Source organism: Erpetoichthys calabaricus, chromosome 11 (assembly GCF_900747795.2).
Source record: "Erpetoichthys calabaricus chromosome 11, fErpCal1.3, whole genome shotgun sequence".
In the NCBI taxonomy this organism is placed as follows: Eukaryota; Metazoa; Chordata; class Cladistia; order Polypteriformes; family Polypteridae; genus Erpetoichthys; species Erpetoichthys calabaricus.
In genome coordinates this window covers 108,288,977-108,314,745 of record NC_041404.2, presented here as the reverse complement: position 1 = coordinate 108,314,745, position 25,769 = coordinate 108,288,977, and the positions used below count along the sequence as shown (strand labels likewise).

At 37.4% G+C, this 25,769-nt stretch overlaps 1 protein-coding gene across 2 annotated transcripts in view; it reads right to left on the bottom strand.

The window, feature by feature from the left end:
- Nucleotides 1–2,169: 2,169 nt before the first annotated feature.
- ndnl2 (necdin-like 2) overlaps nucleotides 2,170–25,769 on the bottom strand; it is a 93,492-nt gene continuing 69,892 nt past the window's right edge. For both annotated transcript variants that reach the window (XM_028813710.2, XM_051934182.1), the window contains exons 10-11: nucleotides 19,473–19,587; nucleotides 2,170–2,529 (exon numbers count right to left, since the gene is read on the bottom strand). In XM_028813710.2, the coding sequence (XP_028669543.1) occupies nucleotides 2,443–2,529; nucleotides 19,473–19,587 (202 nt within the window). In that variant the 3' untranslated portion in view covers nucleotides 2,170–2,442. The remainder of the gene's footprint in view (nucleotides 2,530–19,472; nucleotides 19,588–25,769) is intronic.

Sequence of the window (25,769 nt, the reverse complement as noted above, 5' to 3'; positions counted from 1 at the left end):
AGCATCTAATTGTGCAAAATCTTGTAGACTAGTTACAGGTAGAAATATACTAGTTAGAGCAACATCTATTACATTGAAAGGATAAAAACAAAGCATCCATTCCTTTATCAGGGTTTATGGATGGCGCAGCATTAAAAGCAATTGACCTTTCATTTGTAACTCAATTATTCAAATGAATTAAACAAGTTAAAATAATTACAATGCACAGCCTATTTTTACCACCTCATCATTCTCTCAAAGCAAACACAAATCAAGTATCTCTATTTTGGAACTATTTTAATAATGACAAATGTGGTAATAACATAAGCTTTCCATACTTAGTAAAATTAAAAGCTCTCCTCTTTTTCAAAGATAAAAATTCGGTACAATTTAAATAGGCAGAATACCAGCCATCCTCTGTTGACATTCAACTGCTGTATAACACCGGTCAACAAGCATTTCATAACTGGGATTCTTTCACCTGTACTTCAACAAATTTCATTTGCTGACTCCAAATTTGAAAACAGTTTTCATCTAGCATGTGCCATTGTTTAGTTATCAAGTTCTAGGTCTTGGACTATTAGGGTGACTGGACAGTTAAGGCAGATATTGATAAATACCGGTAATTCCACCAGGGATATCATTGAAATAAACGAATTTATCACGTAACTAACAGCTGTGAGTTATTTACCTTGTCATTATGAATTTTATTTAAAATTATTAATTTTTAATTAGCAGAAAAAACATGTTACTGATTACAAAGTTTTATAGGACTCTAAAGCATAATGATACAACTCAGACATGATGCTGCAGTAGGTAGTCGGTTTTACTGTTTCCTTAAAATAACATTGCATTTCATGACATTTCGTTCATTAGATTCACCATTACTTTGAAAATTGTTGTTAAAAAGTGTTTTTGCTGATTTGTTTACTGTGGATTTTTAAACTAATTTCCAGGCATGAGAAGAAGTTGTGCTCACAATTTTTTTTTCTTTCAATTTTTAAGTCATGTCTGTGGACAATTTACTCCACAAGACCAGTGAAAGAATATTTCCAGCAGACTTAAAACTCCATACAAGCATTACTTTGGCTGTAAACTTGGTGACCAAAATAAAGCATGGGCACCTCATGTGTGCTGCACTATTTGCTATTCGGGTTTAACACATTGGCTGAATGGCAAGCAGAAGAAAATGCCTTTTGCTGTACCCATGGTGTGGCGGGAACCAACAAACCATCGTTCACATTGTTATTTTTGTATGACAAATATTGGTGGTTTGGGGAAAGATTTCATCTGTTTGTTCTTGTAAAGAGAGACGGATGTGCAGTACAAGTGCAAAAGCAAGTGCTTCAAACATTTTTGAACATGCTGACCTCACTTTTATATTGAGATAAACTGACAAACGTGTTTGAACAGGTCTCTGGTATCGTCTTCTGGTTTGTTTTCAGAAAAAATACATCAAAACAATTTTGGTGGGACATAGTTCAAACTCCAGAACCATGTGTTGATATATTACTGTATATTCATATTCAAAAGTGTCACAACGTCAATGATGTGTATCTCAAGAAGCTGAAGTGCTAGCTTCATTCCGATTTCATATATGAAATCAGTGTAAAAAACTTAAGAGCTGGTCTGAAGTTCCCACTAACAAACAAAAACATTTTTGTAGACCAGTGTAATCAAAGTGGCTAACCTGGAATGAAATACTTAATTTCATTATGAATTCTCTCCTATGCCTCAAGTGTCCAGTTAATCTTAAAACCGCACCTGCCCATTTCAAATTTTCTGCACTTGACAGAAATTTATAGATTTTGCATACACTTAATATAACTGAGGGGGAAAAGTGTTAGAGGAAGGATACCTTGGGGTTATATAAAACATCCACGAGGGCCAGCCACCAAATGATGATCCAGGCTGATATTTAAACCCAAATTGTACAAAACAGAGTATGTAGAAAGGACAAGCTTCAGATTACAAAAAATTGGTACACATGCAGAACACAGGTATTCCGTGATTTTTCAAATATTGACTAATTTAAGAAATTGTATTTTAGCGTCATCACAAATCATGCACTAAAAAGCAGGTAAGACTTAACTTTACTTCCCTGTGTATTAAGTACAGAAAACAGAATTGAAGCTTTTCGTACTGTTGGGGTAAAGGCAAGAAAAAAACAAACAGACAGTAAAACACAAGGGAGTTTGAAAGATTTTTAATTATACAAAATTATTTAAAACATTTGAGAATAGACATTTTTTCAAATATTTTTTTTGTGAAAAAAGATGCCTATAAATACACCACCCACTAAGAAAAAACTACAAAGAATCAAAGTATGTTTTTTCTTTTTCTGTCCTTTGTAGACTTTAAGGGTGTATGCCAGAACCAAAATAGACTATTTTTACAAAAATAAAATATACCTTAGCGAAAGGCAAGAATACTCAGGATAGCAAAGTGTAAAAAACTAAAGCATCACTGAGAACTACCTCGAGAACTAGACTCTGCTTGTTCTGCTTCTTTCCACTGGGTCGTCCATGAGTGGGGGTCTTGTTCCTGTAACTAAACACAGTAATTGACACTGTAAGAAAGAATTTAGACAAAATGGTAAAAAAAATGCATGCATACAAAGCCTTTGGTAAATATGAACTGCAGAATAGCTATGCAGAAAATTGAAAACAATACTGAAGAATTACATGCTCTGGAATTTTGCAGACTTCTAACTTCACTTTGGACAGATGTTACACCTTTCCCAAACATGACAAGCAAATTGAACAGAAATACAGTGTGTGTACAGTACTAATTTGTCCAATAACTATTGAGATCTATTGAGCAGAGGATGAAATGCACAACTGAGTGACAATTTTCTTAATTGTAATGTCCATGTCTGCAAGATTATATACACAAAAAGGAACACTTTACCCATGTGCATATTACACAATATATAAAGACATCAGTTGGGTGGATTTTGATTGTTTTCCCTTGTTCACCATTGACTCCAGCCTTGTGCCCAAAACAGAAGATATGACTCTGAACAACTTAATATTGGATTCAACATTAGAACAATCTAAACGAAAACAGGCCAATCAGCCCAACAAAGCCCGCCAGTCCTAATTCTTTTTTCAAAAAAACAAAAGTTGAGTTTTGAAAGTTCCTAAAGTCTTACCATCTGCCACACTACTTGGTAGCTTATTCCAAGTGTCTATTGTTCTTTGTGTAAAAAAAAAAAAAACTTCTTAATGTTTGTGTGAAATTTACCCTTAACAAGTTTCCAACTGTGTCCTTGACGATCTTATTTTAAAATACCAGTCTCGATCCACTACAGTATACTAATTCCCTTCATAATTGTAAACACTTCAACTATGTCACCTCTTAATCTTCTTTTGCTTAAACCATATACAGTATCTCACAAAAGTGAGTACATCCCTCACATTTTTGTAAATATTTTATTATATCTTTTCATGGGACAACACTGAAGATATGATACTTTGATAAAATGTAAAGTAGTCAGTGTACACAGCTTGTATAACAGTGTAAATTTGCTGTCCCCTCAAAATAACTCAACACAAAGCCATTAATGTCTAAACCACTGCCAAAAAAAGTGAGTACTCCCCTAAGTGAAAAATGTCCTCAATTCTATCTTGATTATTACAAAATGCTAAATCCAGGCAAGCTTCACCCCGTGTTGATGCTTTAAAATTGCAAACAGATTACATATTACTGTTTGTGGATATTTCGCGGCAAAGTCCAATAATATTGAAGATTTCCAGAAAACATTTTTAAAGAGAAGTTAAAATTACTGATATGTTGTGGGCTATTTTGCTGATTGATAACGGGAACTGATAAGCTCTTTCTTAAACAGATGCCCTTCAGTACAGGTCTGAACAGGATTTATTTTTCCCTGTGTCTATTAATATAAAGCATGGATTTCAGGCGTCCTGAATCCCAAAATTTCGAGCCTATTTTTGGTCAGCAGATCTCAATATTGATCCCTACAATAAACATAAATCAACATGTAAAACTTTGAGTACTACTGCTAACAGAAAATTGTTGTTACTGCACCCTTTAGTTAGCCTACTTAATTGTGCACTTTTTAAAATTTGATGTGATCAAGAAGGACCCAGCAGAAAAGAGGTACTCAATGCACAATTTTACATTTCTTTATCTGACTGGTAGAAGGGGAACTAAATCCTCTTGGGCTCTTTTGAGCAAAAAATAGAAACAAATTTGTAGTGTGCCATTTTTTTTTTAGAAAAACCAGATGTGTTTTAATTATGGCATTTATGGCTTCACTTCTGATACCACATAGTTTGTGGGGTTCAAGTAAAGTGTTTGTGTATTATATATTAACTAGGTTTGCTACTAATACAAGATGGATTGAAATCTAAGTAATCAATGTAGACCTCAGTGTTGACATTTGCAGTGCACCATCTATTGGAACATAATTTGTAATGCATGTATGGTTTAATAAAATACACTGCCATTCTTATCCCAACAGTGGCGCATCACAAACATATGTAGTAGTAAAATGCATCACTCCAAATGTTTGTGATGCGTCATGTGTTTGGATGACGAATGCAATACATGTGCCTCTGTTACATTTGGTATGGGATTTGTAAAAGCAATGTTAATATTGATGATGCAGCATCTGTTGGAATGACCGAGATAAAGCAACTGAATGGACAAACAGATACATAAACACTTATCCTTTTATTAAGGTGGATAAAATACACACGGTAAATATAAATATGCAATCTGATCATTTACATATGCATATACCCACAATTTTTTTTTTCGATTGTACTATTCTTTTAACAAAAAAGCATGTAAGAAGACATTACATCCAAAACATACATCGGTAATTTATCACATGTCCCCAAAATGCAGACCTTTCAAATGTCTTCATAGTATAAGGATGGCTGCAGAAGTGTTCTCAGCATTGCTTTTAAATTACCTGTCATCTGTGCAACACTGAACTATAGGTATAGTGGAATAAACAACAAAGTGCCGGAAACATGTCTACTATTGTCCTTGTATACTGTATTATATTATGTTCAACAAACACCAGAAAATATTGAAATATCCAGGTAGTTAGTTTTATCTACAGGGACTGTTTAATAATTCAGTAAATTACCATTTACATGAATAATTTACAGTCTTTAACATTCATTCTTAATCAATTTTGTATGTGAAAAAGAAAAAAAAAAAAAAAAAAAAAAAAAAAAAGGTAAACAATTTGCACATTCTAAAAAATTCAGAACGTACTACAGGAAAAATATTTTTCCTGAAGGATAAGATCATGCAAATACAAGAGCTAACATACAGGATATTCTATGATACCTAATGATTATCTAAGACTGACATGTAGCTTCTTAACGGATAGTAAAAGCCATGTCACCAAAAACAATTTTTTTTTTTTTTTTTAACACTTTAACTAAAGAAAGAGAAAACATGGTTGCAAAAATTGAAAAAGGAAACTCCTCTGACAAGTGTGAAAAACAAATCAGATGAACTAAGCAGGGGAACCTTCACACAAACATTTGTGAAAGGAAGAAACAAAACTATTGGTCTTTCATTTCTACTAAGACTAACAATATGCATTAAATCATACTTTTCAATTATAATTTTTATCAAATTAACACATTTCAAAACTATCCATAGGTGCCAGACAAATATTCCATTTTCTTACTAATGTCTACCATATGAGGTTATGAAAGGATTATTTTCCATTAATGAACAAAGGGGAATAAATTTGCTAAGATGATGTGAAATGTTAAATGAATATAAAATCAATTTTGAAGATCCCAGTCATCTCTTTTAATATCCATTCAAAAATTGCATCTACACAAAATACTTCCTATTAGTTAATCAAATATTCTTAAATTCTTGACAACATGAATACAAATTAATCCAAAACTCATCAAATAATTAATTAGGTTTATTAAGACTTAAGCTGAAACACATTTTGCGCATCATCTATTTGAAGGGTACATTGGACTTAATGGCTGCAGTTGCTGATCTCATTACCTAAATGCAGCGGGGAAAATAAGTATTGAACGCATCAATGTATTTCTCAGTAAATATATTTCTAATGGGGCTATTGACATGAAATTTTCACCAGATGTCAGGAACAACTCAAGTAATCCATACATACTAAGAAATCAAAACAAATAAGTCCATAAATTAAGTTATGTGTAATAAAGAGGAATGACACAGGGAATAAGTATTGAACACGCTTACTGAAATTTATTTAATATTTAGTAGAAACGCCTTTGTTGGTAATGACGGCTTCAAGACGTCTCCTGTATGGAGAAACTAGTCACATGCATTCCTTGGGTGTGATTTTGGCCTATTATTCCAGACAAATGGTCCTCAAATCTTGAAGGTTCTGGGGGCCTCTTCTATGAACTCTGATCTTCAGTTCTTTCCATAGATTTTCAATTGGATTCAAGTCGGGTGATTGTCTGGGCCATTCTAGCAGCTTTATTTTCTTTCTCTGAAACCAACTGAGAGTTTCCTTGGCTGTTTGATTGGGATCATTGTCTTGTTTAAATGTCCAACCTCGTTTCATCTTCAGCATCCTGGCAGATGGCAGCAGATTCTTATCAAGAAAGTCCCAGTACATTTCTCCATTCATCCTTCCTTCAATTATATGAAGTCTGCCAGTACCATCCATCCATCCATTTTCCAACCCGCTGAATCCAAACACAGGGTCACGGGGGTCTGCTGGAGCCAATCCCAGCCAACACAGGGCACACAAACACACCCACACACCAAGCACACACTAGGGCCAATTTAGAATCGCCAATCCACCTAACCTGCATGTCTTTGGACTGTGGGAGGAAACCCACGCAGACACGGGGAGAACATGCAAACTCCACGCAGGGAGGACCCGGGAAGTGAACCCGGGTCCCCAGGTCTCCCAACTGCGAGGCAGCAGCGCTACCCACTGCGCCACATGCCGCCCCGTCTGCCAGTACCATATGCTGAAAAACAGCCTGTTGCTATGGTGTTTTTGGGGTGATGTGCACTGCCATTTCTCCTCCAAACATGGTGTGTGCAATGACATCCAAAGAGTTAAATTTTGATCTCATCTGACCAGACTATATTCTCCCAGCATTTCATTGGCTTGGCCAAATGTTGTGCAGCAAACTTTAAACAAGCTTCTACATGCTCTTCCTTCAGCAGTGGAGTCTTGCATGATGAGCGTGCATACAGGCCATGGTGGTTGAGTGCATTACCTATATTTTTTTTTTTTTTTTAAAACAACTGTACCTACTAATTCCAGGTCTTTCTGAAGCTCTCTGCGATTAGTCCATGGCTCTTGGACAACTCTGATTATTCCTTTGACTCCTCTGTCAGAAATCTTTGCGAGGAGCATCTGGTCGTGGCTGGTTTATGGTGAAATTATGTTCTTTTCACTTCTGGATTATGGCCCCAATGGTGCTCACTGGAACATTCAGAAGTTTAGAAATACGTCTGTAACCAATATCAGTATGTTTTGCAACAATAAGGTTGCAAAGGTCTTGAGAGAGCTCTTTGCTTTTACCCATCATGAGATGCTTCTTGTGTACACCTTGGTAATGAGAAACATTTTTATAGGCCATCACTTTGGACTAAACCAGCTGATATTAATTTGCACTGATAGGGGGTTAAGAGGAAATCAAACCTGTTTGATTTTGATAGAGTAGGCTGCAGACTAGTTGGACTGAATCGCTGGGCATTTACACTATGTGACTGGTGGTCACAGGAGTGCAAAGTGACTGCCCCTAAAGACTATAATTGAAGGAAGGGAAATAAAAATGCTGTAAAAATTGTGTAATGCAACATGGCCTTGATGGACAGAAAAAATTCACTGAACAACCTAATGCTCCTAACCTAGATCATTAGATTAGCTGGAAAACACTGCTTTCACCCATCACTGACCTGCTGTTAGATCTTTGTTATAGTCAATAAACCACTTGCCATTTACTTTAATTTTTTTCAGACGTTTTAAGGCTCTTATTTACAAGACAATATGACTTTACCTACAGATCTTTCCTTTGAAATATGGCAGCCCAGCAGGGCAGTGATTAACACTGCTACTTCATAGTTCTAGAACTGAGGAGCTGCACATTTACTCTGTTTTAGTTAGTTAGTTAGTTAGTTAGATAGATACTTTATTAATCCCAAGAGTAAATTCACATACTCCAGCAGCAGCATACTGATACAAAAAACAATATTAAAGATTGAAAATAATGCAGGTAAAAACAGACAATAACTTTGTATAATGTTAATGTTTAAACCCCCCCCCCCCCCCCCCGGGTGGAACAGAAGAGTCGCATAGTTTGGGGGAGGAACGATCTTCTCAGTCTGTCAGGGGAGCAGGACAGTGACAGCAGTCTGTCGCTGAAGCTGCTCATCTGTCTTTAGAGGACAGTGTTTAGTGGATGCAGTGGATTCTCCATAATTGATAGGAGCCAACTTAGCGCCCGTCGATCTGCCACAGATGTCAAACTGTCCAGCTCCATGCCAACAATAGAGCCTGCCTTCCTCACCAGTTTGTCCAGGCGTGAGGCGTCCTTCTTAATGCTGCCTCTCCAACACACCACCGCGTAGAAGAGGGTGCTCGCCACAACCGTCTGATAGAACATCTGCAGCATCTTATTGCAGATGTTGAAGGATGCCAGCCTTCTAAGGAAGGTTTGGTTGAGCTTCCCATATTACACAGAAATACGCGACTAAACTCTGCAATATACAGGCTTACTGTTTAAGTTCTCACCTTCCTCCAAACACTCCCACAACATAGAGTTGGTACCAGTTCTTCACAATCCAGAAGTGGATAACTAGGCTAGAAAACTGATGTGTTTCCATTCAAATTATTTTCTGAACTATTTTATTTCAACATAGCAAACTCTTATGTTTCTGTGTTATTCTATTAAATTTTGCTGTATGTTACCTACATTATTTTTGTCAACATTTACAGCTGTCTGAGCTTACTACACAAGTGCACTATGAAAAAATATTTGAATTAAATTAACAACCAAATACAGTGGTTTACCCAGTCACACTATGTGGAGTTTCGAAGGAAACATCAGCTTCCTGCCACATACTGAAAAAGTGTATGTCAGACTGACAATTATTTTTTGCCGTATTTCCAGATTTTGTACAAATGTATTAAAAAAAGAAAGATGTTAAACCAAGATTAAGCCAGGAAAACCTGGTGGAGATAATCAATTTGCCAAGCCTTTGGACCCAGAGAAAGCCAAACTGGCAAAGCTGAAAAGCTATGAAACCTTACTGGCAGACAAGATATTCACCCAAGCTCATGTTATGATAAAGACTCTCTATAGCCACTTTATTTTGGTTTGGTATTGTTTTCCACTGCCTGTTTTGAGCCTGAGTTAGGCTCAAGTTAAATTGACCTATTTTTTCAGAAAGCCTTTGACACCTACAACATACACTCTTTATTTTTGGTCTTACCTGTAAACCAAGACGCAAATTTAGAAAATTAATTTTAATAACATAAAGTAAACAATTCAAGTGCTGATTTTGACATAGAGCAACCTTTATTCATGTTTTAACACAATCTATAATATTTCACAAAATTGTAAAACTAAGATACATACTCTACCATCTATAGTTATGCTAATACCCCTAAAAGAAAATTTAAACATTAATGTCAAACATTCATGTATTCCAATTCAAATAATTTGATTTCTAATTGTTATGCTGCCTGTAAAATTGTCTAACATCCAGAAACTCAAAATACAATAGCAAGGTTCATACCTTAAAGTAGAACTGCGATTATGACCCCACTTTAGTACATCTGTACAGTGGTTTCAGGTCAGTGCAGAAAGCTATCATCTAACATCCAGTGTATATTTAAAGCCTTGAAAAAACTTGTAATTTCAGCTTTCATGGGTGTAAAGATGAACTGAGCTAAAGCATCCGTCATACCTTTATTACATTAATCAGGTTTGAGAATGGTTTTATATAACATTATATACACTTCAGCCTATTAAATCTAAGCAGTATTTCTCTATCTGCAATTTCCAACACACTAAGTACATCCATAGTAGTCCCTGTTACTGCTGGGAGGTTATCCACATGTGAAAACTACAAATAAATTAAAGTTTAGCGCATTTGCTATTTCACTATTTATGTATTTACCATTCCTGATATGCTTCTTCTTGACTGCTCTTTTACTACAAAAATACTAAAACAATCTCTTTGAGTCATCTTTCACCTTAACTGTCTTTTAACTTCCCTCCTTAATGGTTATTCTGATGCTCTTGTATATGTTTAGCATTGGAATTAATAGTTTTATATTCCTTATACAGCTGTTTTTGTCTATGCGGCTTCTTTATTCCTTATTTACCTGATGTGAAAGTTTAATTTCTTACTAATTCCAAATTTTGAGATGAATCTGTCCTACATCGTATGTAACACATTTTTAAAACTGTTCCACTACTCCTCAGCTGACTCCACAGTTAAAAGGTCATCCCCGACTGTGTCGAATCTGTTCAAAATTCGACTTATCAAAGTTAAACTTAAGAGTTTTAGTCTTTGCATCCACGCGTTGCCAAAACACTGAGAACTGCATTATGTTATGGTCAGTTGACCGTAGTGAAATAGCACCCTTAATTCTATCCTGGTTATTACAAAATACTAAATTCAGACAGGTTACCTCCAGTATTGGTGCTTTAACATAATGTGTTGGCAAACTGTCACTGATTACATCTAAAAACTGAAGCCACGGCACTCCACTATTTGTAAGGCTAGCCCAGCTAGTTTTCAAGATGGCTGAACATTAACAACAACGTGGTGTGGAAGAACTGGAACCCCTAGAGAAGCAAATCCAACAGCTTCTTGCCAGATGAAAGCATTTTAAGCAATAGAAGCTTGCCTACTACAAAAATTATCAGTGTCTAGGATAGCATCGTCCACGTCTAGTCCATACTGTGCTAATCATACCCTGGGCTTTACCTTGGCAGCTGCTCAAGATGACAATGCATGCAGGAGCCAAAGCCCACATCACCTCCACCCTCACAAACTATCATCACCACTCACAACTGAGATACTTCAAAGCTTTCTGCTATCCAAACATGCTTGCAGACAGTGGTGATAGTCTCTTCAGTGCGCTAGCCACTCTCCATGCTAGTGTTTAGATCTGGACGGTGTATGTGCCCAAAAAAGAAGTCTAACTGCATTCTCGTACCATTGCTCGCGTACTGAAGTGTCAGCAGGCATTTTTCATGGTATTACACGTGTAATTTGTGAGCATGACCTTGTTGATCAAAAACAGAAACCTCTGCAGTCTACTTGTGACTTTACGCTGTAGGACGATAAGTAAATAAATCAAGGTAAATAACATTCAATCTGGCTTTTATACAAGTAACATAAATGTTTCTTATGTAAAGACCATCACAAAACATAATCACAAATAGGACTTTGCACGATACGTTCGCGAGCTCTGTAAGCTGTGCTGTTTCGTTGAAGGACAGGCATGGGGCAGACTGACTGGCAGGATGACGCCGGACCTCATCCTGCATCCAAACGGTGCCATCTTTCGCCTTTATGCCTGATGCAGCTGCATTGTTCTTATATGTGAGTTGACGTTTCTTGCAGTGTGGGCTTCTGTTCTGTTTCTCTGATGTAAACTTGGATGAGGACGAGGGTTCTACCTCTGTTATAGCACATCTTTATTTGAAATCAGCAGTGTCAGATCGGGGGTGGGGGGAGCGTGTTGCACTTTCAGCTGATCACCTCCACAAGTATTCATCCATGTTAGGGGCACTGCATGTTGAGTTTTCAAGAAGATCTGAAGACTTCAAAACAGTTGAGTGAAATGCACATGATTTCTTCTCCTTTTACTTATAGTGTGGATAATGCACCCAGTGATGTCCAGCTTGAACTCCTTAATCTGCAGTCTGATAATCTACTGGCAGAGCATTTTAAGTCAGTATCACTATTGGAGTTTTATTCCTCTCTAAGAGAGGAAATCTTCCGACACTTGAGAAGGCATGCTCAGAGGATGTTGGTTCTCTTTGCATCTACCTACATCTGTGAACAAACATTCTCAGTGATGAAGTGTAACAAATCCAAACATGGATCCTCTCTCAGTGATGATCACTTGTGTGCTGTCCTTCGCATATCCACCTCAGATATTCAACTTGACTTCAGTGCACTTGTTCAAGCCCAAAACAGGCTAGATATCTCTCACTGAACACCAAAAGAACTGAGGTAAATTAATGTGATGTTGGTCTTTGAAAACTAGTTAATAAAGCTATGATGCTATGTTTGAAATGCTGCAACAAACGCACATTTTCTAAATTGTTTTTATAAATGTTCCTTAAATAGTGCAATAATTCTGTGCTCCACACTTGTTTGATTGACTGTTTGACATGTTTGGTTTACTGTGCTTTATCAATGTAAGTTGATGCTGCTATTTTACGTAAGTTATGATGCTAGTTTGTTTTTTAAACATTGGAAAAGTTGAAAATTTCTAAACTGTTTTTGTGATTGTTCATTAAATATACAGTGGGGCAAAAAAGTATTTAGTCAGCCACCAATTGTGCAAGTTCTCCCACTTAAAAAGATGAGAGAGGCCTGTAATTTTCATCATAGGTATACCTCAATTATGAGAGACAAAATGAGAAAAAAATCCAGAAAAATCACATTGTCTGATTTTAAAGAATTTATTTGCAAATTATGGCGGAAAATAAGTATTTGGTCACCTACAAACAAGCAAGATTTCTAGCTCTCACAGACCTGTAACTTCTTCTGTAAGAGGCTCCTCTGTCCTCCACTCGTTACCTGTATTAATGGCACCTGTTTGAACTCGTTATCAATATAAAAGACACCTGTCCACAACCTCAAACAGTCACACTCCAAACTCCACTATGGCGAAGACCAAAGAGCTGTCAAAGGACACCAGAAACAAAATTGTAGACCTGCACCAGGCTGGGAAGACTGAATCTGCAATAGGTAAGCATGTTGGTGTGAAGAAATCAACTGTGGGAGCAATTATTAGAAAATGGAAGACATACAAGACCACTGATAATCTCCCTCGATCTGGGGCTCCATGCAAGATCTCACCCCGTGGGGTCAAAATGATCACAAGAACGGTGAGCAAAAATCCCAGAACCACATGGGGGGACCTAGTGAATGACCTGCAGAGAGCTGGGACCAAAGTAACAAAGGCTACCATCAGTAACACACTACACCACCAGGGACTCAAATCCTGCAGTGCCAGACGTATCCCCCTGCTTAAGCCAGTACATGTGCTGGCCCGTCTGAAGTTTGCTAGAGAGCATTTGGATGATCCAGAAGAGGATTGGGAGAATGTCATATGGTCAGATGAAAAAAACTCTACTCGTCGTGTTTGGAGGAGAAAGAATGCTGAGTTGCATCCAAAGAACACCATACCTACTGTAAAGCATGGGGGTGGAAACATCATGCTTTGGGGCCGTTTTTCTGCAAAGGGACCAGGACGACTGATCCATGTATCGTCAGATTTTGAGTGAAAACCTCCTTCCATCAGCAAGGGCATTGAAGATGAAATGTGGCTGGGTCTTTCAGCATGACAATGATCCCAAACACACCGCCCGGGTAACGAAGGAGTGGCTTCGTAAGAAGCATTTCAAGGTCCTGGAGTGGCCTAGCCAGTCTCCAGATCTCAACCCCATAGAAAATCTTTGGAGGGAGTTGAAAGTCCGTGTTGCCCAGCGACAGCCCCAAAACATCACTGCTCTAGAGGAGATCTGCATGGAGGAATGGGCCAAAATACCAGCAACAGTGTGTGTAAACCTTGTGAAGACTTACAGAAAACGTTTGACCTCTGTCATTGCCAACAAAGGGTATATAACAAAGTATTGAGATGAACTTTTGTTATTGACCAAATACTTTTTTTCCACCATAATTTGCAAATAAATTCTTCAAAAATCAGACAATGTGATTTTCTGGATTTTTTTTTCTCATTTTGTCTCTCATAGTTGAGGTATACCTATGATGAAAATTATAGGCCTCTCTCATCTTTTTAAGTGGGAGAACTTGCACAATTGTTGGCTGACTAAATACTTTTTTGCCCCACTGTGTGTATATTATATTATATATATTTATATATTTAATTCTTCCACATTTTCTCATTGTAATGTTTCATTTACTGTTTCTTATAGTGGGAACTTAAGAATATTATAGGTATTAAATATATTATACAGTGCATCCGGAAAGTATTCACAGCGCATCACTTTTTCCACATTTTGTTATGTTACAGCCTTTTTCCCTCACAATTCTACACACAACACCCCATAATGACAACATGAAAAAAGTTTGAGATTTTTGCAAATTTATTAAAAATAAAAAAATTGAGAAAGCACATGTACATAAGTATTCACAGCCTTTGCCATGAAGCTCAAAATTGAGCTCAGGTGCATCCTGCTTCCCCTGATCATCCTTGAGATGTTTCTGCAGCTTAATTGGAGTCCATCTTTGGTAAATTCAGTTGATTTGGACATGATTTGGAAAGGCACACACCTGTCTATATAAGGTGCCACAGTTGACAGTTCATGTCAGAGCACAAACCAAGCATGAAGTCAAAGGAATTGTCTGTAGACCTCAGAGACAGGATTGTCTCAAGGCACAAATCTGGGGAAGGTTACAGAAAAATTTCTGCTGCTTTGAAGGTCCCAATGAGCACAGTGGCCTCCATCATCCATAAGTGGAAGAAGTTCGAAACCACCAGGACTCTTCCTAGAGCTGGCTGGCCATCTAAACTGAGCGATCGGGGGAGAAAGGCCTTAGTCAGGGAGGTGACCAAGAACCCGATGGTCACTCTGTCAGAGCTCCAGAGGTCCTCTGTGGAGAGAGGAGAACCTTCCAGAAGGACAACCATCTCTGCAGCAATCCACCAACCAAGCCCGTATGGTAGAGTGGCCAGACAGAAGCCACTCCTTAGTAAAAGGCACATGGCAGCCCGCCTGGAGTTTGCCAAAAGGCACCTGAAGGACTCTCAGAGAAAGAAAATTCTCTGGTCTGATGAGACAAAGATTGAACTCTGGTGTGAATGCCAGGTGTCACGTTTGGAGGAAACCAGGCACCGCTCATCACTAGGCCAATACCATCCCTACAGTGAAGCATGGTGGTGGCAGCATCATGCTGTGGGGATGACTTTCGGCGGCAGGGACTGGGAGACTAGTCAGGATAAAGGGAAAGATGACTGCAGAAATGTACAGAGACATCCTGGATGAAAACCTGCTCCAGGGCGCTCTTGACCTCAGACTGGTGCGACGGTTCATCTTTCAGCAGGACAACGACCCTAAGAACACAGCCAAGATTTCAAAGTAGTAGCTTCAGGACAACTCTGTGAATGACCTTGAGTGGCCCAGCCAGAGCCTAGACTTGAATCTGATTGAACATCTCTGGAGAGATCTTAAAATGGCTGTGCACCGACGCTTCCCATCCAACATGATGGAGCTTGAGAGGTGCTGCAAAGAGGAATGGGAGAAACTGGCCAAGGATAGGTGTGCCAAGCTTGTGGCATCATATTCAACAAGATTTGAGGCTGTAATTGCTGCCAAAGGTGCATCGACAAAGTATTGAGCAAAGGCTGTGAATACTTATGTACATGTGATTGCTCAGTTTTTTTATTTTTAATAAATTTGCAAAAACCTCAAGTAAACTTTTTTCACATTGTCATTATGGGGTGTTGTGTGTAGAATTCTGAGGAAAAAAAATGAATTTAATCCATTTTGGAATAAGGCATAACAGAACAAAATGTGGAAAAAGTGATGCGCTGTGAATACTTTCCGGATACACTGTATATATTCCGGACTTCTAAAACCATTCCAATTTCTCATGTGGCCCTTTGGGGGAAAAAAATTGCCCAAACCTGACTTACATAGATCTTTATAGACACGGAACACACATGAAATGCATGTGTTCCAAATAATATTTTTTTAGCCTATACAACTCTAGGTACTACCTGACTCCCTGATAAACAAGGCTTGAGCTGGGAGAGGTTTTCGCTATTTCTGCTGCGGTGGGAGGATGAGACAGCAGGCTACTCGGGCTTATCAACACATTTACAAGACAAAAGACGCTGACAGAGAGGTGCGAATGGATTTAAGGTGGGCCAGGTTTATGAGTTTTTTTCATAGGCTTTGGTAATTCTAGTGTTAACTAGTATTACTTTTTATATTAATAATCTGAGTGAAATGTGGCTCAGCAGCAAAGAGGCGCCAGTGTTAACTAAAGCAGCACCTCCAAATTATACTCTACTTTGTTAATTCTATTCTAAGGTAAGAAAGGTAGCAGTTCAGTGAACATTTTCTTGTTCACATGCACACAATGACCACACTTTGTCATAAAATCCTGTAACTCCTTCAAAATGGCCATTGGCCTCTTGGTAGCCTCACTTACTAGTTTTCTCCTTGCTCTTCCATCCAGTTTGGAGGGACGGCAAGATCCAGGGAGGGTCCTAGTAGTACAAAACACTTGCCACTTCTTTATTATGGACTTTACTGTGCTCTTTGGAATTGATAAAGCCTTTGAGATTTTTTTGTATCCATCTCCTGCCTTATGTTTGCCCACAACTCAATCCCTGAGATCTTTTGAAAGTGGCTTGCCATCCATAGTCAGTTGTTTGCTGTCAGTTGCACTACCAAGCAAGGGAATGCTCCAGGAACAGCTGTTTTTATGCTTCACTAATCACACTAATTACAATTGATCACAGGTGGAAGCCAGTAACTATGGTCTACAATGGAAATGTGATTTGTTACACCTGATTGAGTTTACAAATATTGTTTAGGAGGGGGGGTGATCCTTTATTAATCTCAGTATTTCTTGTTTTTTATTTTCTTAAATTCTTCTGAACTGTAGCTGTAGTATCTTTCACTTGGATGTTATAGATTGCACTGAGTAAGTAAAGCTGGAAAAAATATTGGTTTGTGTGTTTTCATTTAAGGCTGTAAAGCAAAAAAATGGGAATATTTCGATGGGAATGATTCTTTTCTATACCCACTATAAAATTGCAGATGTTGCTTATATTTCTCCCCACTTCTATTCAGCAATCTAGACTGGGGAGAATGCAAATGAGAAAACACACAGAATTTTGATACATTACAGCAGTATAACAAAGTGTGTTGTAAATATTATTTAAACTCAAACTCTCAGAAAGTCAGTGGCCTGAAGCTAAAACCGCATGTTGCAACCTATAACTTTTCTCCAATTAATTTAAAAGCTTGTAAAACCTAGAAGTGTACCTGACACAGTTATTCCCCAGTACCAAGCTTTTAAGATGATATCTAGGGCTGTGAGTTGTATGTTATTCTAGAAGCTTTCTGTGTAGTGCACTTTGTCTTCACAATGTGGTCCATTGTATAGGTTGTGATGTTTTCTTTCTCTGTTCACTTTTAGGCTGTCTTCCAGGTCTGCTATGTTGTAGAGAAAAGTATACTATTTCTGGAACGTGTAGGTTCTGAAATTTCCTTCTTTAAGTCTGGCTTCTCCTCCTAGACAGATTTCAGTCACTGCAACAGAGGTTAAGCTTGGAGGAGTGAATTTTAGAGTGAGTTCAGGGTGTCCAGATCTAAGGCTCTATGAAGAGTAGCTTGCAGGACCAAAAAAGGCTCCTTTGCTCCCAGAGTGTGTGAACTTCATGCTCCAAACATAGAAGAGATACATGCACCTAGTTTTAAGGGAGGGTGTAGTTTCTGGTAAGGGGTCTCTTCCAGTTACTGAACCAGTGCCTGCTGCTCATACTGTATGTGCACTGCTCCAACCATCACAGCTGCAAGCTTAAAATTAACTGTATAAGCCAATTTTTCTAAATTAGCTTTCTGCAAAGATATCAAATAATCTTTGATAAACACTTCAATGTTTAGTTAGCTTGATTTCTCAGTATAATACCTCAGCTACAGTCCAAAATGCAGCTATGTACAGGCAAATGGCTTTTAACATTTCTGTTAAGTCTGATCTTTTTCCCCAGAGAAGGTCTTGTGTACCATTACAAGCCTAATGAAATGGGCCAAGTTTCTCCCTGCCCTACAACAGCCATAGAAATAATTAAATTCATTGGTGATTTGGCAATATCTGGATTTTTTTTCCTGCAGTAGGTTGAGAGATATGCCTGCATGATATGATGAGCTAAATTGCACAGATCTGATTTTTAGACTGCCCAAAGTAGTGGATGTCAAAGTTCTAAAGGAGTACAAATGTTATAATTATAATGGGTTCTTCAGTCAATTTGAGTGGTTTTTCATTGCTACATGTAAAACATGCTTAAGCACTATAGGATTCAAACCCAGGATGCAGATTTCTAATAAACATACTACTGGTGGCACACTGCTCTTATTTAATAGTTCTAGTGAATTCTAATTTCATTCTTTCAGTGATCCTGCATTTTGAATATGTACTTGTTGGCTAATATCTTGCCATTTCACAGTTATTTACAGGAGAAATAAATGCATTTAAGCACTAAAACATGGCTGTAAAGTAAAGAAGATTGTCAGAAATTGGAAATAAGCATGTTTTGTAATGGAGTGGCAACTTATTCTGGGTAGTTCCCTATTTTGTGTTCCGTGCTACATAGATGTTATAAAAATCTGTACTACTCATTCATCCATTAACTGGGTAGTTTTCTGGGACTTTCACTGTTGGAATGGTCCCTTATACACAATGTGGAAACTAAAAAATTTTCTCAACAGCACCCACGATTCAAGTGAAAACCGATTCTCTTCCAAAATTTCTGCCTATTATCTTTAAAGCCAATCATGCCATTATAACTTAAAGATCAGAAGGAGGCAGCAAATAGCCACTTCGTGAATCCAGGGAAAGGCCACTTGCAATTTTGCATTAAAAAGTTATCAGAGGAATCGGGCAGCAAAAAAAAACAACCTCCTTCACACCAAGATGAGGTTAGTGGCACTGATAGTGGTGATACAATGACCCAATGCAAAAACAAAAGTGCAAGAATCTATTTAATAAAGTCCCACACTTCAGAATCTACTTGTCTTATTTTAAAGAATGTTCCATCTTGATCACTGATATATCTACGCCAGTTTAGCAGAAAGGCACAAGTTCCATACTCCAGATTGGTTCTTTTGGACACTGTCAAACTACCCAGTTCTAGCAGAATGTAATTTTGAGATTTACAGAGCCCATGTGCATAAGGGTTTTAAGATACAAAAAAGGTGCTTTCTTGCACAAGGTGATGGGAAGGAACAAACAATGCTAATCAATCAAGTTTTTTTTCTGAACACATACCAGCAGGGGGTTCGGAGAGAATAAATCATGAAAGAAGGAAGCAGAACAATATCATATGACAAAGACATAAAGACACATGTAAAAAAATCAATACCTCCTGACAGCTATTTAAGTATTCTTTATCAGTAATACAGAATTGACAGGCATGGATGCTTGAATACACAAGAAAATTAACTTCTGGCTTACCATTGTGTGTTACTTGTATGGTTGAGTAGTTTTAAAAATAAAAAAGGCAGTCCAAATTTAATTGTTAAAATTACCTCTGAAACAAGCTCAAGTAACTTCATCTTTGACAGTTCCTTTTCAGCCCGTAGACCCCATCGAAACTCATACTCTATGGGATCTGTGTGTGGAACACGGGCATACTCAAGGTACCTGTAAAGAAAACAAGGCAGAAAGTTGAGGAGAACTATCAGTGTTACACAGATAAAATAAATCATTTCCAATAATTTTCATATCATTCTGCTAACAAACTAACAAAATGTCTCTTACTAAATGTATTTCCATTGCTATTCTTTCAAGTAGTTGTTGTTAACCTACTTTCAAGATGCTTGTTAAAGTTTATATATATATAAAAAAAAAAACCCCACAACAACACACCCCCCTGCCACAAGATACTTTAAAATCATAGGAAATCATTCTCTGTTGAACTACTTTTTATAGTTTGAATGGTGATGTTTAATTCACTATCTCCATTGGACACATGGTATTTTCAACATAATCTAGAGCCTCATTCTACTCACTTGTGAAGTTCAAGTTTCTTTTAAATATTGGGAGAGGGTGAACAAAGCAAGATCCAAAGTGAAAATTCCAAACTTTCAAAATTAAGAGGGCAGAAGAGTCTTCACGGCACGATGGAGCTCCTTTAATGCATTCAGTACGTGTCTGCACAAGGTTCTGTCTGTCTAAGTAAAATATTTACAAGTATATTTTTCAAGTCCAAATTTCAACTGTCCTAGACTTATGCCACTGTGAAACTGGATCAATGTGGAGACAAAAGACAATTTCAGTAAAACAAACATCTGTGAATAGGATCGTTACCCTGTGATGCAAATCTACTCCAAGGCAGACTATTACTTTAATAATCGATTAATGTGCCGATTATTTTGTCAAATGATCAATTAGTTGGATTGAAAAAAATATTTGAAAGAAAACACATAAAGTGCATATAAAAATGGAACTTTTCCCCAAATAATCAGGTTTTCAGAAAAGTACTCTTAGAAAAAAAAATAACTATATATATTTTTTAAACAAAAAGGTTTTTACACATTTATATAATAATACACAGAAAAAAAAAGTAATAAATAGAAATAAATCAGTAGTACTTCTGGCTCTGGTTGTGCAATGAACACTCACACTCAAAATTGCCTTAAAACACAACACTTTTCAATAAATTAAATAAACTCGTATTTTGGCTTGTGTATTCAGAATCACACTAAACACACATTTCAAAATTAAACAGGAAACTCAGTTGTTTTATTTCAGCTTCCATGAAAGGGATAATTTGCTGGCAAAGCACCATGCAATTATCTGACCACCATAATATTCCACCATCATCATGTTTAGTTTTTTTTTTTTTTCTCCTTGTAAAGTCTGCAATAATGCTTGAAAATAGTTTAGCACAATGAACATCTCTGTCATATGTTGGGGAAATGTCCAGACTATTACTTGAATTATTCCTCTCTTCAAACATTTTCATACTGTCTGCCTTTTTCCAAATGCGTTCAGAGCTGAAGGACGTTAAGATGGAACCACACAGCACAACATACTCTGCCCAATGACGTAATCAACCAATCGATGAAAGTGATCATTGTCACCATTTTTAATAATCGATTATGACTAGTTTTTGCAGCCCTAAAATCAAGAATGCTGAGAAAGGCAACGGACACTTATCAATGACTAATCAAAACCATTACTAAAATTAAGACCAACCATAAAAAACTATTTGATCTACAACAACTGCATCCTATGCATTGATACAAATTCTGATATTAATGAATGAAACAAGCTTCTCTGATTACAGTTATTAGACCATTGCAGAATTCATGTATCCTGTAGTCCCTTCTACAACAGCTCTAATCATCAAATAATTATTTTAAGCTGGCCCATATCTTTACGTGAGAAAGTAAGGCTGCAGCATAGGTTTTTATGTATACACTGGTAAACAAAAACTGATGGCGTGCTATGGCACTCAAAGTTGGTCATGGAAGTACAATTTGCATCAATTTTATAAAAGGTCTCCTGCAGTAGGGTGCTGTACCATGTTAGCCATTATGGATGCAATGAGAAGTCAAGCAAAATGACCCCTTTTATTGGTTAACTGAACACATTACAATGTGTGAGCTTTTGAGGGAACTTGAGGCCCCTTCTACAACCTGCCTGATGAAGGGGCCTCAGTTGCCTCCAAAGCTTGCACACTGTGATCGGTTCAGTTAGCCAATAAAAGGTGTCATTTTGCTTGACTTCTAAAATGGTCTCCTGAATGTCAAAAAGAGAATTCAAATCCAGTGACAAAGAGGTTCTGAAGGATATACAGCATGTGCTAAATAAAACCTGAATGAAGGAGAAGGGTCTAGCTCCAGCCCGCAATACCTATGAAGTTAGACACGGAACGCCCTTCATATCACGGAATGCCCCTAACGCCAGTGATGGAACGCACTTTGATGTCAGTTTTAATACACCAATCATTGTTTTTGTTGGCGCTCAAAGGAATGGTGGATTTTGAATAAATCTTTATGAAAGCTTTTTGAGGAAAGAAGAATAAGACAGAGTTTGAAATCAAGATGGCATTAAGTTTGTTGCAAGTTTTATTAATATTAGATAATATCATACTTTACTGGTAGGGTACAAATTATACTAGAGTGTATTAAAGATTAAGTTGAATCGACTTTCAGGTGCCGTGCAATACTAAGCGCTCTTAGAAAGTATTAAACAACAAGCAGGTCCGTTTGTGTAATGTATTGCAACAGGGCTGTTCAGAATACTCAATTTGGAGTAGTAAAATCGACAGATTCAGCTGTCGATTATTTTTTATAGTAACTATATTATTATATGTGATTGTCCGTTATTGAGTATAATTGACCACAGCTAAGTGTAACGGATCGTAATCAAATATCTGTAACCGCAATTAAGTACTTATAATTGCCCTGCCCTATAATTGTCCTGTATATCACATATGCTAGTTAATCAGAAGCAAAACCTTTTTGTAACCTGGTATTTTACATACCAAAATATATTTCAGAAAGACAGTGAAGAGAGATTGAGCCAATATAAAGTGACTAAGACAAACACAGTTAATGGTGGATATACTATTTTTTTTGGTATAATAATGTTACTAGTCAAAAGTTTGAATACACTTAGGTCACTTTAGATCTTTTTTCATAGTTCTGTATATATTTACAGTACATAACGAAAAATTTTAACAAGTAGCTACAAAGGTTAAGTGTTAAAGCAATATTCAATTACCTCCTGTTCAAGAAAGTTCAAATTACAATCTAGACAATGGGGAAAAGAACAGCCAGTTATTATTATTATTATTACTATTAATTATTTTGTAAAATTCTTTCAATGATAGTATAGTTTGTTTAAACTCTTAAAACAATATTCAATGTCTCATGCTTATCTCTCCTGCATTCTTCAAAAATACTGCTTTAGAATTTTTTTTTTATTTAAATAAAGTGAAACGTTTGTTCTTGTGCATATTTGTCAGTTTTAAGAACTTTATATCTATTTCACACGTAAGTATATTTAAGTCCACAGAGGAACCTACAGTTGTGTTTGGTGCTCAGGAGTTTGCTTGTCTATTTTGCTATAAAAGATCAGATTATACAAGCCTCATCAGCCACTTACAAAGCCACAGAAGGACAGTGGTGGTCCATGGAGGGATGTGAAGCTCTCAGAACTTGTAAACTTTGATCAATTGACACTTTTAACACAATTAAATGCAGCTAGATCTCCACCTTAACAACAAGAATTTATTTGACAAAATAGTATACTGTGTACGTTTCCACCTTTTGAAAAGCTTGCTTTGATTAATTTTAGATTAACTAATTCATGACTGTTTATTAACACAATTTCTCTTTTAAAATATTTAGTAGGATATGACAAAGATCATAGTACAAATACTTTAATTTTAAGGAACGTAAACGTGGAGTTACATTACGTACAACTGACTGGTAACATATCTTAATACATAATTCGCCTGTCTCCTCACTCACTCACATCCGTCCGAAGCCGAATGCGCAGTCGCCTTCTGCGCACGTCCGAAGCCGAATGTGCAGTCGCCTTCTGTGCAGCTGCCCGAAAAACCTTACGAGACCGACATCCAACCCCAACATCGCAGCAGGCGGCAGATTTACGGCCGCAAAAATTCAAAGAGAAAGGCGACTTCGATTAAAGCTCTAGAGGCCTGAAAGGCGACTTCGACTACAGCTTGAGGCCTAATTACGCATTCTGATTCAATTATGCATTCATTCAATACACCTATATCAGGTTTGTGGTGCTTATACTTATTACTATTCCATATTGTACTGGAACAGTCATCATTCATTATTATACTATAGGCCTGGAAAATTCATCAACTAACAGTACAAGCCTGTACAGTAATGAGTAAAGTGGACTACAATCATTACAAAACAACTTCTTTGTTACTTATCATTTGTTCTTCACACACTGCTGACACAAACTCGTGCCCGTTTCATCTTACGTTGTCGAAACAGGCTCTTTGTCTAGTATTTTCATAAATGTTTAAAAGCATCATTGGCTGTATCTTTTATTATAATGTTTGTTCTGATTAAAAGAAATAGCATGCTATTTTTTGTTCATAGAATTTATTGTAATTTCCTGATTTACATTTCTTAAGCCAGCATTAAAGGTGTGTAACCTTTCAAGCTTTTTTTTTTTTTTTTTAAGGGAAATACACTTATCAGAATTTGTCAGCTTACAGTATTTCTGAAATTTTTTTTTTCCAGCCAAGACAGCTGTCTTCAGTTTCCACACGAGAAGGACATTCTGTGTACCACAGGTAGTGCTTCCTAATTCTCAGTTTAAAAGTTCTCTGACACTCATTTTATGTATTAGAACTTCACAAAAAGTCTTTGACCAACAGGTCACAAACCAGGCATCCACTGAGGCCTTCACTGGCTTGTGTCTTTCTTCAGCCCTATGTTGTGTCAATGGCATTATGGGGGCAGACAATAGTGGTCTTAAACATGGGGGTTTTGTGTGCTCTAACTGATTTATTAAATGGCAATTATTTCTGCTTCCAGTAATTCCAGACAAGATAAGGAACAGCAAGTATCTTTCCCTCTCCGCTCCTTCTTTTCCATTACTGAAGCATATGCTGCCTGTCTCTCCTTTTCTCACTCACACATTTGTGTATGCTTACTCCATATGTGATAATGTAAAATATATTTTGCAAATATATAGTGTGGTATGAGACTATTAAACTGGAATACAGTAGAAAGTCAAGTGTTTTCACCTATAAATACGCAAACTTTTATATAACATCCATCTATTTTTGAAAACGTTGACTGAATTATTTATGCCAATACAATAAATAGTATCAAATTTAATTTACTGTTCTTAAAATTTAGGCAATGAATGGCATCATAGGCTTGCTTTTGTGGAGTGTAACTTTTTGACTATTTTCCTTGTTCTTCAAAGATCAGTTTCATCTGTGGCATTAGGTAGCATTAACTGAATTTGCAGGTCAGCAGATTTATGGTTATGTGTAGTTAGCAAATTGTAATGTATTAAAATTATTGAAATGCTACATAATTGATTTGCAGAAATGAATAATATTTAATAATCTGTATTGCTGTGCCTTGTAACATGAAAAATGTGGTTTGCACAAAGGCATAACCCTGTCAGGTACTGTATGTAGTGAAATGATTCTTGCGGCTTAAACTCTTTAAGCAGGGGGACTGGAGGGTGTGATCCAGCTACAGAGGGATCACACTCCTCAGCCTCCCTGGAAAAGTCTAATCGGGGATCCTGGAGAGGAGGGTCCATCGGATAGTCGAACCTCGTATTCAGGAGGAACAGTGTAGTTTTCGTCCTGGTCGCGGAACAGTGGACCAGCTCTACACCCTTAGCAGGGTCCTGGAGGGTGCATGGGAGTTTTCCCAACCAGTCTACATGTGTTTTGTGGACTTGGAAAAGGCGTTCGACCGTGTCCCTCTGGGAATCCTGTGGGGGGTACTCCGAGAGTATGGGGTACCGGACCCCCTGACAAGGGCTGTTTGGTCCCTGTACGATCAGTGTCAGAGCTTGGTCCGCATTGCTGGCAGTAAGTCGAACCCATTTCCAGTGAGAGTTGGACTCCGCCAGGCTGCCCTTTGTCACCGATTCTGTTCATAACTTTTATGGACAGAATTTCTAGGCGCAGCCAGGGCATTGAGGGGGTCCGGTTTGGTGGAATCAGGATTGGGTCACTGCTTTTTGCAGATGATGTTGTCCGGTTTGCTTCATCAGGCCGTGATCTTCAGCTCTCTCTGGATCGGTTTGCAGCCGAGTGTGAAGCAGCTGGGATGGGAATCAGCACCTCCAAATCCGAG